This window comes from Trachurus japonicus, chromosome 22 (genome assembly GCF_045865225.1).
Source record: "Trachurus japonicus isolate A0001 chromosome 22, Traja_1.0".
NCBI lineage: Eukaryota > Metazoa > Chordata > Actinopteri > Carangiformes > Carangidae > Trachurus > Trachurus japonicus.
The window spans coordinates 11,617,032-11,632,990 of record NC_140928.1 but is presented as its reverse complement, the minus strand read 5'-3'; the positions used below and the strand labels follow the sequence as shown (position 1 = coordinate 11,632,990).

Sequence of the window (15,959 nt, the reverse complement as noted above, 5' to 3'; positions counted from 1 at the left end):
CGCAGGCAGGGTAAGGTTGAAGTCTGGTAAGCCGATAAATCCCAGCTTCAATGTGGATGTGAGTTCTTGGTCTTCGTCACCTTCCTCCACACTTCCCAGACTGCTTCAACAGAAATACTTGTTACAATCTCACATTTTATAAAGAGATCAAATGAGGATAAACGTGGTTGTTGTGTCACATTTGTCATCTTTAGCCACACAAACAGCTACCTGGACTGGATCCAGGTGATTTCCTAAATCTCCTGCTCTGACAACCTTCTTCAAAAACAACACCAGAAATCAATAACAGCTTCAGTCATTGATATTTCTTTACTAACTAAACATAACTTAGGAAATAAAACATAACTTTATACAGTTTTAAATATGCTGGTACACAATTCAGTACAAAAATAAAGGCAGTGAAACGCTTCCATACACAAACACCATCATGTTGTCAGTCACTTACTGTCACTCGGAAACAGAGGAATCCTGGGTGAACCAGTTTGGCAGATTATCCACTTATATAACAAAGCATGATTTAGAAATACTGAATGATAATTAGTTACTTTTTTTTCCTTTTACATCATGACCACAGTGAAAGCTTTGATTGATTGGAGTCTCCATGGACGCTGATCAGCCACTAGATGGTGCTTTGAATCCACAGGAGGAACCCAGGAAGGTCACAGAATACTTCTAGATGCTTTGGCAACACTTGTGTGTGTTTTTTTTTGTTTGTTTGTTTGCTTGAATCTGCCTTAACCACATCTGTGCCCATTTGGAGCCGGTACCTGTTGAATACCTTGACTGAATGTCCAGGTTTTTCATGCTACAATTTTCTGTTCTAGACCACATGATAGCGGGATGTCTGTGACAAGTCCACCTTCTCCGTCCTTCCCACTCACAGCTTTCAGGCAAGAGCGGCCGACGTCGTGTCGGGTGGAGAAGATGCATTAATTCCACAGTTTTTCTTTGGATGTCCTCTCACGTTCTGTAGCTGGTATCCACACAAAACTGTCTTTATAATTCCCATATACGAATACAATCTCTTTCTCATTTCTCATACACACATAGACAAAAACACAAATCACACAGTTCTTTTCTCGACTTGTAAATGCAGCATGTGCTAGGATTTATCCCCTTGGAGAACCTGAATTAAAAAGACAAAATCTGTTACAAATCAGCTTTTATTTATTTATTTTTTAAAGTATGTGTATGTGCAGCACATGTTGTGCGTGTGTGTCTGTGTTTCATCCTTGCATTAGTGATGCTTACCTACCTGGTTGCGAGTTTTGTGGGATTTCTGCATCAGCACTCTCCACTGATCGTACAGCTTCATGGACATGCTGCTGCAGCCGTAGGCGTGTTTCCGCACCCAGCCGAAGAACTGCTTCAGCTCCCTGCGCAGGGTAGAGTTGGAGTCCCCGCTGGACTTAGAGTCGCAGGAGCCCGACATTAACCGCTCTGCAGGAAGAGGAGAAGACAACATAACACAAGCTTAAAGACTGGACAAGAAGGGTAGAATAACACCATCTACTTCTTCCATGAGGTTGCCAGTTTCAAACAGTGGGAGAGGACTGCAGGATATGTGGTCCAAAACAATTTTTAGTGGCACAAAGTACCTCTTCAAATGGACCAAGAGCCTCTCAAAACCTGAGAACTGAGACGCAACGTGTGTGCGTGAGTGTGTGCTCACCACTGTGGGGTGTGGATGCAGCAGTGGGATGGCTCCACTCACTCCAGATTCCAGCTTTGCGAGAGCCGTAGATGCCCACGGGGTTACAGCGGACCTGCGGAAAGTACAACACATTTTAACGCTCTGGATCACACACCAGTTACCAGTTATGGTAACACATGGATGCATGTATCCACGCTTTACCTGGACAAAGTACACGGTGCCAGGTCTCAGTCCAGCCAGTCTACAGGAAGTCTGGTTCCCAACATCGTCCATCACCTACACGACAGACAAGAGAAAAAAAAAACCAAGTCACAAACACACTGGAGGTCTGACCGCAGTATTAAATACCTACTGGCATAAACGAAAACACAGAGCAGAATCAAGAAAACACAACCACAAACCATGTACAGACCTAAACATGCATGCACGCCACATTGTTTGGTGACTTCTGATCAGCATGTTTATGAAAATATTTTTTACGTAATTGTGCTCGTTGGGTAAAAATCTGCTCTCTATTACTTATTACAGGGCTGGGACACACACGCAGGCAAATATATGCAGAGAAAGAAGCATGCACACACACACACACACTCACACACACGCTGCAGTTAATAATCTTGTCTAATAGCCCCCACTTTCTCTCTGGCATTCAGTCTGTAAACACTTGTTAAGGGCGACTCCAACAGAAAACAGAGCACGGAAATTACAGGCATCAGAGGGCTAATGATGTGACGTGTGGAGGCCAAATCGGCAGAAGTCACCGTTGAGCTTTTTTTTTTTTTTTTTACAGCCATATTGAAGACATTAACAGTTGAGATGTATCCCTCCATTCCTCAGCATGACCTCATGATTAAGGTTGGTTACAGCGTCCTGTTTTCACCACCAAACCCTTAAAGCACTTGGATTTAAGTCTTCTCTCTCCTCCTTTCGAAAAATGGTCCCATCCCTCCGCCGCCGCCGCTCCACTCCCCTTTTCTTTTCTTCCTCCACCTTTGCGAGCAAAGACTTGCTTATATTACATCTGTGTAATTCCCCCTTAATTACTGGAGAATCTTCACTCCTACCCAGAGGACTCGAGTGGATTCTGGAAAGCACCATCTGCATAGCTGAAGGTTGTACACTGTGTTTTTCATTCATTAAAAGCTTAAACAGAGGTATACACAGTGGCTCTGGCCTGTGTTTTTTACCCGGTCAGAAGATGACTTCTAGATTTATGACTTATGAAAGTTTTTGACCGGCCCAACTATTAACTCATCTGGCAGCAGAGGCTTCAATCAGACTAGATTAGAGGTGATTACAGCAGAAGGATGAGAAACAGCTGAAACAGCGCTGCAGTGATACGTGTCTGTTTGAGTGCGAGAGACAAAAAAAGAGCAACTTAAGCCTAAAAGTTTGTCCTTTTGACTCTGCGTCCTTGTCTCGTTTACCTTCCAGTCTTGGCTGTCCTCGAGTCTGTAGCGGATCTGATATTTGGCCTGAAACAGGAAGTCTTTGAGAGCGGGCGGGGCCTCCCAGCGAACGCTTAGCTGGTCTTCCAACTGCCCGACACGACTCACGGTCACACCTGACGGAGGATCGGTGGTCACTGGAAGGAAGAGGAGACGGGAGAGGGGGTGTCAAGAAGGAAGATCTCATCAAGAGAAAACTGAAACTGTGGAAACAAGGTGAATATTTCATGAGCAAATTTATGGTCTAATTTTGTTTGGATGTTAAAGTGCACATCAGCTTCGGCTGGGGGAAAATGCAATGGCCATTTTCCACTGTTATAAACCAAATAATCATGATAAAATGAATCATCAGATTATTAGAAAATGAAAATAACAATTAGCTGCAGTGTTAATCCCACATATCCACATTTACTCAGATTAACTTGAATATTTTTCCTGACCAAGGGCCTTTTTTTGGGATGGGGGCAACTTTTGCCTTTAATTGCAATAATGGCGAGAGACGGATCGGCACAGTCGGGAGTTAACGGGCGATCATTACATTGAGCATTGCCAACATGGGATGTGCTCTTAACCACTCAACATCCATTCAAGATGGATGCCAAAACAACTTGATCACCTCATGGAGTCTGTCTTTGCTACGTAGCAGGTGGCTAACTCTTGTTTAAAAGCTCCCAGTGCTGTGATAATTGGTGGATAATTGGTTTGTCATTATGAGCAACTCACTTTTCTTAATTGTAATGAGTCATTTACTACAATCAAAACATTTATTTATATCCCAAGATCATAATAATAAACCTCTGGTTGACAGATGGCCCAGATTATGATTTGTAGCTATGGCAACAGGGGCTTCTCCCTCCATCCTATGGTTTTGTTTGCAGGGTCAAGAAATGCATTCAATTCAAATTCTAAATGATAGGTGGTATATCTTCATGTGTTCGAGCACGTCTAAGGATTGTTCGGCATTGGCGGAGGTTTCTAAGAGCCCTTAACTTTCTGAAGTCTTGACGTGTGTGAGCTGGAGGTGGTTTTTCATCTGACAACGATTATCTTTTTGAAAAACAAACATGTGGCAAGAGACCATTACTTTAACTTTCCTCGCCTTTGGTTTTGGTCTTTTGAGATCGTTTCAATAGAAACTGCAGTTCCTTTGCATAATGTCATCTCTTACCAGTAAACAAACAAGACGGCCCAGGAGCGAAAGAAGAAGACGGGAAGGACTCAGCGGAGGAGAAAAGTGGAGGTTGACACGCAAGGATTTATTTCTGGTCAACAAGCCTCATAAACTCTCTCTAAAGTAAAATGTGTTCGTTCAAACTGTGGCATGAGTGATTTAAAAAGAAATCCAATGGTGGTGGTCAGCCATCTTTGAAAAACATTTGTTTTAAACAGGAAAATTAAGAAAATCAATGGTTTAAAGCTTTAAAACAAACAAAAAAACACTTTTAACTGAGCTTTATGACTTTCAATCAGGAAATAATGATAATCAGTTCAGACTAAGTTGTGATATTAGGTAGAAAGAATGGAGTGAAGATACAATTAACTTGATGTTTGGTTGATGGTTTAGATTGAACCAATGGAACAAAAACTATTCAAATAGTTGCTTGCAATAGTAATACATTTCATACTATCTTTTATCTTGAAATCCACAATTTAATTTGCTCATTGTTGTGGAATAAGATATTTGTTTTCTGATGATAATGGATTCATTATAACAAAGAGTGTATTCTTTTCTTTTCACAATCATCAGTTTGTCTCTACATTTTGGATTTCCATCTGATTCACTCACCAAAATCTCTCTAAACAGAGTCTTATTACTGTCACACTGTATATTCAGTTATTTATGTGTTTAGCAGCAGTTTAACTCTTCCTTGATTTTCTTTGCCCTGCGATTCACCCCTCAGGCTACAACGAGGCTGCTGCCCCTTTACTCTAAATGGAGTTTTTACTTGTTGCTGAGATGATGGCTGCAGGCTTTTTTTGTGTAAAAAGAATACATTAAACATTTGGCATTAAATATAAAGGTGCCTTTCTAATTTTAACTTCTCAATTGGAAAGACAGACAACATGTCTCAGTCAGAATTACCCTGTTCCCAAGAAAACCAAAGGTATCCTGAGATAACGAGATAATTAATTGAAATTGAACTTAAAATTACTGCAACCACAGTTGCTCTTGGCATTTTAATGTGGAGCAACAGCATAAGTCATTTAAAAAAAAATGTCAAGTGTAATAAAGAGCACGATGACAGCAAATGCTTTCTTCCTACACGTTAGGTGTTTAGTAATAAGAGTCAATGGGACATGACCGATTACAAAATCAGTCATTGTTTACATATGCCGTCATTCCTCGGTACATCCTCGCCTCTAAAGTGAGACACCAATACAAGTTGCCTCTAGTCTCCTGGTTTCAGAGGACTCCCCGTGACTGAGGAATGTAAAGGTTGTCCTGCCTCGCCTTTATTACTGATTGGACATGACGGTAAGACGTGAGTGAGTCAGAGCAGCTCAAGCATGCAGGTGTGGTTTCTGTGTTTTATGACGCGCTGCTGTTGTGGAAACAGCCCCGAAAAGATCCGTGAGGGCAACTTGAGCGAAACAAAATGCACGCACGCACACACACGTCCACACAAGAGGTCCAGAAACCGCCTACACTCTGCCTCTACACTGTCACCAGGTCCGGCCCTGGCCTCAAGGCGTGTCAACAGGTGTGTGTGCGTGCTTACATCAGGGAATGAAAAAGGGATTCCAGTTTGATCACCAATGACGTGTTCACCTCTGAAACTCTATATGGCATCCTCTGGGCACCGTTAGCTGCGTGTTAGGGGTGAACCAGGTGAAGAGGTGCAAGTTAATCAGGTTGCATTATTGTCAGGTCCAAGTTTTAAAGCCTCAAAGCCCAAACTCTTCAGGCCTCAGGGGTTTTTCGGTCAGTTCTGAGATGGGATTAGGTCCGAGGATCAGTATGGAACATTCCAGCACTTCATAAAAAGGGGGTCAGCGAGCGTTTTCTAGTGGGCATAAGTAAAGAGAAGTTCAGCTCATCAAAAGAGAGGGTGTTTCCATTCGTCACACACCTACGCGTGTCCAGGTGTGGACATGAGTGTGTGTGTTTTTTTGAGGGGGCGGAGGGGGTTGGTGTGAAGGGTGAAGAGAAAAATTTGGTCTTATTGCATGCTCGGTTTGCTATAAACCACACTAAGCTACGCTAAGCTAAGCAACGGAACGCATAACAAAGCTTTAAAAGGGAACAGCGCTCAGCTCCTATCAGTGTGAAGCTGAATGAGAACATGTGAACAGTTTTCTTCAAAAGACAGAAGCCACAGAACTCAAGCCAATGTCCTGTCTGTAGAAATAAAAGAGACAAAGATTTATCTGTGCAAGGGCGGTTTCCCCGTTAACCTCTCTTACATTTCTGTTAGAGTTTAGAGGAATGATACCAAACCACTGAATATCTGTCCATTCAATATGAACAGCAACATAAGACCAGCTTAGCAGTATCATAATGACTGGGAATGGGAAGTAAATAGTTACAGAGATAATATCTGACACGTTGCTTGTAAAAATACTGATTGTAAAAGTTTCTTACACATTAAACTGCAGAGATTTGGTAAGATAACTTGTATTTTTTATCCATTATTTAGCTGTTTACTCCAGTTTATGGATTTAATGTTAAGCTAATATGCCTCCCCGCTCCAGCCCCAAATTTAATACCAAGAAAAAATGGTTGTGTAGTAATGAACAAATCCATCCTCCAACTGCGTCTGGAGTCTAGTTAACTGGATAACAATCGAGCTAGCTAATTTCATGTTAGCTTGGATTAGTTAAACTGAAGATAAAGAATGAATGAAGATTTTTTGGGAAAACAAAGTTTAGGAATTTTACATAGATGTTGTAGTAGTGTTGTAGTATTGTCGTCTAGTCCACTTTTGTGGGTTTTTGTGTTTGAGTGATGGTGTTTAAGTTACTGTATATTTGCAAACCCAAGGAAAATATAAGGAAGCAGGTGGACAGTCAAAAAAAGAGAAGAAAAATACATAAAATCCCTCACTGGATTGGCTGCTTCCATGTTGTAAGCATTTGCAATCTGTGATGTATGGAGATACTGCTTCATTTCTAAGGCTCCCAAGCCTGAAAAGTTTGGTGTCCACTGTCAATGTACCTATAGATTATATCCTGGGGGGTCACTGATATGGGGATCTAAGCTGTAGAAACAGCGGTTAAAAGAAAGAAGGTCAAAGTTCACCACTTCCCACACTCACCGACGTCTAGGATGTCGAGGGTGATGACGTCAGAGGTGGCCCGTCCCAGCTGGTTGGAGGCCTCCACCCAGATTTCATAAGGTGTGAAGAGGTGCAGGTCCCGGGTGATGCTGCAGGAGTAAGGCTGCGTGTGAGTGTAATCCTCACACTCCTTCTCCTTGCCGTACCACCTGGAGGGAAAACACAAAGTACTGAGGAAAAGTCCAGGGCAGCAACTCAATATCCGTGAATAATGAATCTGATACAGAATTTGTCACTAGTTAAATTGTTAGTCTGGCATTAGTGATTTTTTATTAAGTTTCATTATTTACACTAATCTGTTTAACATGAGAGATGTGTTGGCACGCCTGTGGGCAATGCATGTCAAGTCATTTCCCTTTTATATCTCTTACAACCCATCTGAAACTCATTTTCATTTTTCTCAAATTGAGATCTGCCAGAAAGATATGGTATTTGGTTTTCTTTCCAGATCCACTTTTATGTGGTTTATTGGGTGTTTTTTCAGGTCTGACAGTAGTACAAAAAACATGTTGATTTTGAGGAAAAACAATTGCAACATGCTCACCAAGATGTTTTTTCTTGGTTTGCACTCACTTCATTTGCAGGCTTTTTGAAAATTCACTGCACGTCTCTACATGTTGTAATATCCAGGATAAGTTGGGATACTTAACAGAGCTGACCATTAACTAAACCCTCTCTCTGTCTTTAATTGTCTAGTCATTACTCAGAAACCATAGCTATAGGCACTGCAAGTAATGGTAGTGAAAAATGTCTTTACAAAGCAATACAACAGTAATTATATTATGAATAATCTGTTTTTAAACTGCATTATGGGTTAAATAACTTTAAAGGGATAGTTCAACATTTTGGCAAATTGGCCCATTGCCATAATCGCTATAGTCATAGCAGTAGGTTCGTTACCTTTAATTGTAGGTGTAAGCTATTTTCAGTACGGCGGAGCGCAGCAGCTGGCTGCTCAGAGCTACGCTATGGAGGCTAAGGGAATTTCTTGGTTTCCCTCATTAAACTCATCAAATTCAACATCCCAAAACTCCACAGCGCTTTTGTAGACAAGTTGTGACCTGCACAACCACCACGCTATGAGATAATGACGGAACGATACGAAACGGAGCCGTTTTCGAGGTAAATACAGGGTAAATACGGAGACTGCTTGCTGAAAAACTGTCCCTGAACGCAACGCGCATCAGCGGTTTTGTATGAATTTACCTCGAAAACGGCTCCGTTTCGTATCGTTCCGTCATTATCTCATAGCGTGGTGGTTGTGCAGCTCACAACTTGTCTACAAAAGCGCTGTGGAGTTTTGGGATTTTGTATTTGATGAGTTTAATGAGGGAAACCAAGAAATTCCCTTAGCCTCCATAGCGTAGCTCTGAGCAGCCAGCTGCTGCGCTCCGCTGTACTAAAAATAGCTTACACCTACAATTAAAGGTAACGAACCTACTGCTATGACTATAGCAATTATGGCAATGGGCCAATTTGCAAAAATGTTGAACTATCCCTTTAACTTTTCTCAGTGTAGCTGCGATGTGTGTGTACATACCTGAGTTTGTACTTGAGTGTGTACTGGGTGCTAATGTTGGTCTCTCCTCTTCCTCCTGGTGCCCAGCTGCAAGTCAGGTCTTTGGTGTTCCTGGACCAGCAGGTCAAATTGACCGGCTTCTCTGGAGGCACTGGGACGGTAAGAGGGAGAGACGGAAAAAAGGAGAGAGAGAGAGAGAGAGGAGAGGAGAAATGGGTGAGGAGGAAGAGAGAGAAAGTTAGAGAGCGACAGGACAAGAGTGGGAAAGTAGAGAGAGAGAGAGGGGGCGAAGGAGAGACATACGGTCAGAGAGGGCACAGTGTTACCTCAAGCCATTACTTCAGCCCCTTCCCCTTGAGTGTAATTCACCCATTAGTGATGTTCCTCAGAAAATGGTGTTTTTTTCTTAATTGTGCTGTGTGTGTGTGTGTGTGTGTGTGTGTGTGTGTAGTCTGATTTGGTCAGACTCAGGATCCCTGCCAACATTCCTCCTCTCTCAGAACACAGGGTGCTCAACGCCAGTGTCGCACAGAGATTAAGATCATGACTGCAGCTCCTTGTATGTGTGTGTGTGTGTGCGTGCGTGTGTGTACCTCATCTTTTCGATGACCATTTGTAAATTTAGATCTCGAGGGTGAGGACATTTTTAAAACGTGAGGGCATTTTGGGTGGTCCTCATTTCTCCAAAAGGCTGTTTGAGGTTAAAGGAGAATTCCATCTTATTACGGCATTGGTTTGGTTTGGGTAGCCTCAGTCATCCTGTTTATTGGTCATAATAAGAAGGTACTAATCCAGTTAACTGCTGAATTTTGGTAAGATGGGGAGATTCTTGAAAAATAAAACCAGCTGGATTGGCCAAGAAACAAACTTATGTAGAGAATCATTTTAATGGTAGGGTGAACAACAGGGCCTTTGTCCTCATGCTAAGCTAATTTAATCGACTTTAGGATGGTATTGATCTTCTCATCTAACTGTCATCTAGAAATCAAATGGGCATACTTCTGAATATGTCGAACTATTTCATTAAAATATGGATTCACCTTGGAGAAATTGAGATTATTTTATGTTTATGTTGTTATTAAGATACCACATCAACACTATCACAATTTAAGTTTGCTTTAAAGTATGGACAAACATTCAGGAATAGGCAATGCCCTCATAAGTACAGAAGTACTTAGTAGTGTGTGTGTGTGTGTGTGTGTGTGTGTGTGTGTGTGTGTGTGTGTGTGTGTGTGTCTGTGCAAAATGTCAGACCCACGCTCTGTGAGTGATAGTGCGAGTAATGGACCACACAGGTGGTCAGAGCATCACACTCTCATGGAGGCCTCTCACCGGGAATACTAATAAAATACAGCTACAACTGTGGAGGGACACTTGAAATATCTGCCACAACTTCCTCCAGTCAAACAAGGAGAATCAATAAAAATGCATCTTAAAACGACTCAAATATGAAATAATCCTCCACCACAAGACGCTCATAAACAGAATCACAGCCCCTGACAAACTTGAACTTACTCCCCACATAGAGGCAGGAGCCGGCCAAGATGTGTCCCTTGGGGTTGTGACAGACCAGGTTGTCTCCGGACGTTTGCCTGGAGGCGTTGAGTCCTGCCAGCGTCACGCTGAGGTTGGTGGGGCTCAGCACTCTGTAGAGGGAGGTGGGCAGCGGTTGACCATTCAGCGTCCAGAACAGAGAGCTGGCATGGACGCCGAGGTCGGGGTGGACCCAGCAGCTGGCGGTCAAGTTGGACCCCATGAGAAGGACGGGGTCCTGGGGGTATATGACTGCTACATCTGGAGGAGATGGATAACGGAGGGTGATACTTAATGATATAGGAATATCTTAACATGCTGATTGGTGTGTAGTCGACGACGCCATAGCGATGTCATCAGGTCATCTTCAGTTAGGTCTTTACAAACTACAGATGTGGCATTGGAAAGATGCATCATCATGGTAAATGTAGGATCTAGTACATTTTAGGAGCTTTCCCTAGGAGATAAGGTGAGTGTTGCTATCCTCAAATTTGTGGACATAGTACAGGATAATCGCTGAAATAGAGAGCACCAACCTGAGGGGGCTGAATTCACTGTCACATTTAGATATAGCATCTAAATTTAAATATGTTGTGTAATACAGGGTATTCAAGTAAAGCGTGAATGTCACAAAAAAGGAGTGACACAAGAAAAAGTTTAAAAACACTTCCTACATCATAGCATAGCATGGCTTTGACAAAAAATATGTGGAAAGGTTCAAAACCAAGAAAAAAAGAGACAAAATGTCAGTAGTGATGTAAAGCATTCACTGTTTGTTTTTTTGCCAATTTCCTTTTCATTTCATTTTTTTGTTTGTTATCTTTTTTATTTTTCCTCCTGCTTTTCATTCGATCTGGTTCTAATTGTGTCTCTCACTTGTCTTACAGTAATTCTCTTCAGCTGTTCCTTATTTTCCTGTGGTTTTTGGTTTTTAATCTTGTAAAACATTTGGTATCCTCCAAATAAAAGTGGTTTAATAAATAAACTACATATCATTTGTTATCATATTTTAAAACTGAATATTAAATTACAACCACACAAGTGGCAAACTGCCAAACAAACTGCAGTTAGAGGTGCTTTTTTTCCTTCTTCCAATAATGTTCGTGAATGTTTCTTTTCCTGCATCTGTGTGACTAAATCGGCTTGTTGTGACGGCGTCTCCTCCAAAACGCATCGAGATCTCAATCTGCGTGAATAAATAAAGCTTCACCGCGCCCGTGCTCTCGCTTGCAGGTGAACAAAGCAGCAGAACGATAGAAGAAAGAAAGGAAAAGGGGAAGAGTTTACATTCGTCAGCGTCAACACTTTGTCAGACCACTACAAATCTGTGCCTGGGGCCACATCTCTTCAGCTGCCAGCCACCTCACGCTGACAGACATTGTGTGGTCCTTTATGAGAGAAGCCGCCTTTGACGAACTTAATTCAACCGTGACTCCAAACCAAGAGAAATATCATAACCCCGTCTCCAACACTGACACAACACTTCCACGCACATTTATGCGCACACATGTATGGAAACAAACACATACACAGAGGTCGGTTGTCTTTGTCATCGGATACAGTTGTGGAGTAAAAGGGAGTGGAGGAGGAGGAGGGTGATTAGCCAATAATATGCTGATCCAGCTGAATAACAATCAGTGTTTATGTATTCCAAGTGCTGAGGATGGGACCTTGCCCCAAAGCGGGGTGTGAAGCCCTCTAACACCCCTTCCCTCGCAGTTCAAACACCACAGAGTGAGACACAATTACTGCTGTTTATTGTCTCTGCTCGACACACTGACTGGAGGAAATGACTTGTAAAATCTTATTTGTTTGGAGAGGCCGAGGAGGCTTGAAGCGCTTGCTCTCCGATCGAGGCAGAGAGTGATCTTATAGCCCTACGACAGCGGGACATGGAGTCACCGGGCAGGTTGAGCTGAGAAGCGAAGGAGAAAAGGTTTAATAATAAGAGGTCTCCGATGAATGTCTGTGATGGACTGAGAACAGCCTCTTATTTACGCTGTCACTCTTTCAAAAGCACATGACATCCGCTCCCGTTTGTAAAGAACTATTTACTCCTCACTCATCCATGTAACAGCTCAAAGACAGCCTATACTTTTCCTCCTGTCTGCTCCACAATAGACCTTCATGTGGAACTCTTTGAGGGGCCGGCGCAGACGAGGCAAGTAGAAGGAGTCACGCAACATTTAGTGACAATGAGCCATGCAGCGCCATCTGAAAAGAGACCGAGGAGACAACAGCGGATGTGTGTGCCTTCATCTTTTCTTCCTGTTTTTATAGATATAAGTTTGAGGTATTTAACTAGATGCTCTTATCTGGAGAGAGGAGAGATTATCTTGTCTCACGCCAAGTCAAATTAGGGCAAGCACAGGCAGGAGAGATGGGAAATTTGGACATGGGAAGTTAGTTTCTGGTTAAAAGGCTGTGTTTTTATGTGTATTTTGGAGTCAAGACTTCAGTATTAAATGATTATACTCCACATTATTACCTCTTTATATGTTTAACAGTTCACTTTAACTTTATTTGATTATAAGCTGCACTAAAATCTAATTATATGTTAGTAAGAAAGTTCCACATATTAACTGTTCAACGTTTCAGCGGTATCTAAAACCACAGCACTGAGTGAGGGAGGGAAGTACCAGCCATTATTACAGTGAGTAAAACAGTAATGACCAATTAGGCTTTACAATAAACAGCAGAGCAGCTCATGATCAAAGCCCATTGTCTCCTTTAAGCCCCTACAACTACACTTTCTTTTATTAGCGCCTTTCAAACAGGATGGATAACAGGAGATCCTCTGCAAGGAGCTGTTCTGTGCCAGTGAGCTCACCATAAAAACTAATCCAGCCACTTAACAGAGGGAAGCGGACATAACTTTGATTTATTTACCTTACTGTGCATTAAGCTGCCGGTTAACATTCTCCAAAACCCGAGCAAATGATGTCACTGTTTTGTTGCGGTTCATAAAGCCCCCATGCTCTCCATGTGTTAAACGAATTATGGCCTGACTTGTTGAAATTCTGCCTCCTGGGAGACGAGCTCTCTCTGCAGGGATACAACCAATATACTTCAGCAGGAGCACATCAATAACAGGAGCTGTCAAATGGACAAAGTGGCGTTTGTCCTTTTTCATTGTCTCCAGAAATCAACCTTAGTGGATCCAGTGTGTCCTGTGCAAGTGGTCCCTTATTATGTAAGACATCTTTGGAAAGAATCTGTGGAGTTATTTTGTATTGGGAACAGAAATACAGTATTACCTAATGAGTTATCCCTTTTATTTGTATATGTGGGATTTTTATTGGCTTGTGTCAGTTTTATCCACTTATGGAAACACTTCATCTGTGGTCCTGTCCACTGCAGTTAGTGGCCTTAATATCCTTCCTTCCTTGCAGCTTTTATGTAATGTTTGCATTATGAAATAGTATTTTTGTTCGATATCACTTCCTATCATAGTCCTGTGAGGACTTGTAGTTGCTCTGTAGTGTTTGCATTAACCAAAAAACCTTCAAGAATGGGATGCACTTTTGCTGAAGTCCATTTTTGCACCACTTTTATCTTCTATCATGCCTACCCGAGCAGGACAGTGTCACACAGCCTTGTTTACACTTACATCTCTGGGTGACACATGGATTAAACTGATCTCAGTGGACTCCAAGATGACAGAAGAAAGAAAAGAAAAAAACAGTCAACCAAGACTAAAACCCTTCCCCAGCAAGACCACGACTTTGCGCATCGATGGACATCTGTGTGCAACTTACGTGTGGACAAGGACAGCACGCCGGGAGTATGCAGCGTGAGGAAAACCAAGTAGAAATCCAAGACGGCTTTCATTTTCCCCCACTTGGTTTGATCTCTGTCCTGATCCCTCGCCCTTGTCTTGTTGTGATGTCGCCCTTCTTTTCGATCCTGGACAGAAATTACGCACAGATCCAGAGAAGAAAAAAAAACGCAACACGGGGTTCAAGCTGAACGCTCCGGATCTCTCTCTCACTTTTTTTTTATTACCAAGACAAGTCTCAGGAGTGAGGGAGCGCACTAGAAAAAGTGTGACCCGGTGGAAAAAGTCTCACTCTGCGAAGCCATAAGACATCTCGCCCTCAGTAAAGCCCCCAAAAGAGTGAGTATACCACGTCCCGTGTGCAGTCTTCTCCCTTCTTAATGCTTCCTGCAGCTAAATCATACACAAGTTCATACTTTTTAAGCCCCTCCTCTCTCTCTCTTCCCACACAGTCGCCAGTCATTTCCCCCTTTTTCCGTCCTTTCCCTGCTCCTTTCTTTTTTCAGCCTCTCCCCCCTCAGTGATGGGTAGGAGAGTCACAACCATTCACTTTCACTGAATCACACACTCTCTCTCTTTCTCTCTCTCTGTTTCTTTCCATGCCTCAGGTCTCTGCTTTACAATTTTTCACCATAGGAGGCCGTTGAGTCACAGTGTTACAGGAAAGGTTGCCAAATCCTGAAGTGTCTTTTTTCTTTTTCCTCTATTTTATCTCTTTGTCTGTGAGGAGTGTGACACAGACTTGATGCTTTCCAAGTAGAAAACCTCTTTGTACCCACTTGATATTTGATGTTTTCTCTGTTTTAACTTATTATTTAAGTTATTATGTGATTTCATTTTGCATATTATTATTATATTTGCAGTCTTTATTGTGTGTTAAAATGTAAAGACTCTCCTGATAGCATCCCTGTGAAGGTGGACGTCAACAACAACCCCCTCCCTACATTTTATTGTTGACCTAAGTTTACACGGGATGATTCACAAATTTTAAAATGAGACAATTAAACTTGTCTTCAATGTCAAAACACATTGATGACAAATTTATATATATATATATAAATATTTAAATACAGATAAAACACATTCCTGCTCGGTTCAGTACACTCCAGGGTTTTCCTGCTACAGCCTCATTTGGTCTGGTATGCCCAGCAGCTTTGCGGTGGTAACATTAGCAAACAGATGCACATGAACTGTAGTGTAACAACCGGATGCTTTTTTAGCATTTACCCTTCAAGTTGTATAAGTGACTTTTTGGGCCAGAGTCCCAAAAGACGGACTATGGTCCAATCCCATTTCTACCCCTGCCTCTCCCTCAGCACTACCCCTCAGGGAGAGGCAGGGGTATCCCGACTCCCTTTTGGTTGAAGACACAGAGCCAAGGGGGAGGGTAACAAAGCCTTTGAATTGAAGATTAGTCAGGACCACAATACAAACAAAGCGTTATGGCAAATTACCCAGAATACCAGCAAAATTCACCAGCAAAATAGGGATATGGGTAATTGGAAGTATGAATGGGAAATATGGGCCTTTGAGGCTCTGAGGCTCATGCTGAAATAATTACTCACTTGCACACAAAGCTGTCATAAGTAGGACTAATTTACCATGGATTCTGGTCAAATTTGCTCTTTCTTTTTTTTTCATTAGAAAATATGGCTGACCGTGTAACCACATCAAGCTGCTGAGCCCCCATCAGCCCAGGACAAAATGTTTTCCCTTACAGGGGAAAATTCAGCCAAGAGTTTAAAAATAC

General features: G+C 42.2%; 1 protein-coding gene across 2 annotated transcripts; it reads right to left on the bottom strand.

Moving 5' to 3' along the window:
• Window positions 1-283: 283 nt before the first annotated feature.
• Window positions 284-14,600, bottom strand: crlf1a (cytokine receptor-like factor 1a). 2 transcript variants are annotated; one of them, XM_085767317.1, is made up of 9 exons: window positions 14,190-14,600; window positions 10,414-10,692; window positions 8,920-9,049; window positions 7,359-7,528; window positions 3,082-3,239; window positions 1,856-1,930; window positions 1,673-1,766; window positions 1,256-1,440; window positions 284-1,126 (listed from the first exon to the last, which is right to left on the bottom strand). In XM_085767317.1, exons 1-9 carry the CDS (start codon window positions 14,260-14,262, stop codon window positions 1,103-1,105), a joined length of 1,188 nt encoding a protein of 395 aa, XP_085623443.1. In that variant the 5' UTR covers window positions 14,263-14,600; the 3' UTR covers window positions 284-1,102. The 2 variants fall into 2 exon arrangements, with proteins under 2 accessions (XP_085623443.1, XP_085623445.1); XM_085767319.1 differs by having other exon boundaries at window positions 1,252-1,440; window positions 14,190-14,597.
• Between the last annotated feature and the right edge of the window lie 1,359 nt (window positions 14,601-15,959).

What these genes read in the sequence shown, in the direction of transcription:
- crlf1a (XM_085767317.1), bottom strand. Translation starts at nt 14,262, where the DNA reads ATGAAAGCCGTCTTGGATTTCTACTTGGTTTTCCTCACGCTGCATACT. An exon ending in GCACCGTGTACTTTGTCCAG is followed by an intron (nt 1,767 to 1,855) that starts GTAAAGCGTGGA and finishes TACTTTCCGCAG; the next exon opens with GTCCGCTGTAACCCCGTGGG. An exon ending in TGCATCCACACCCCACAGTG is followed by an intron (nt 1,441 to 1,672) that starts GTGAGCACACAC and finishes CTCTTCCTGCAG; the next exon opens with AGCGGTTAATGTCGGGCTCC.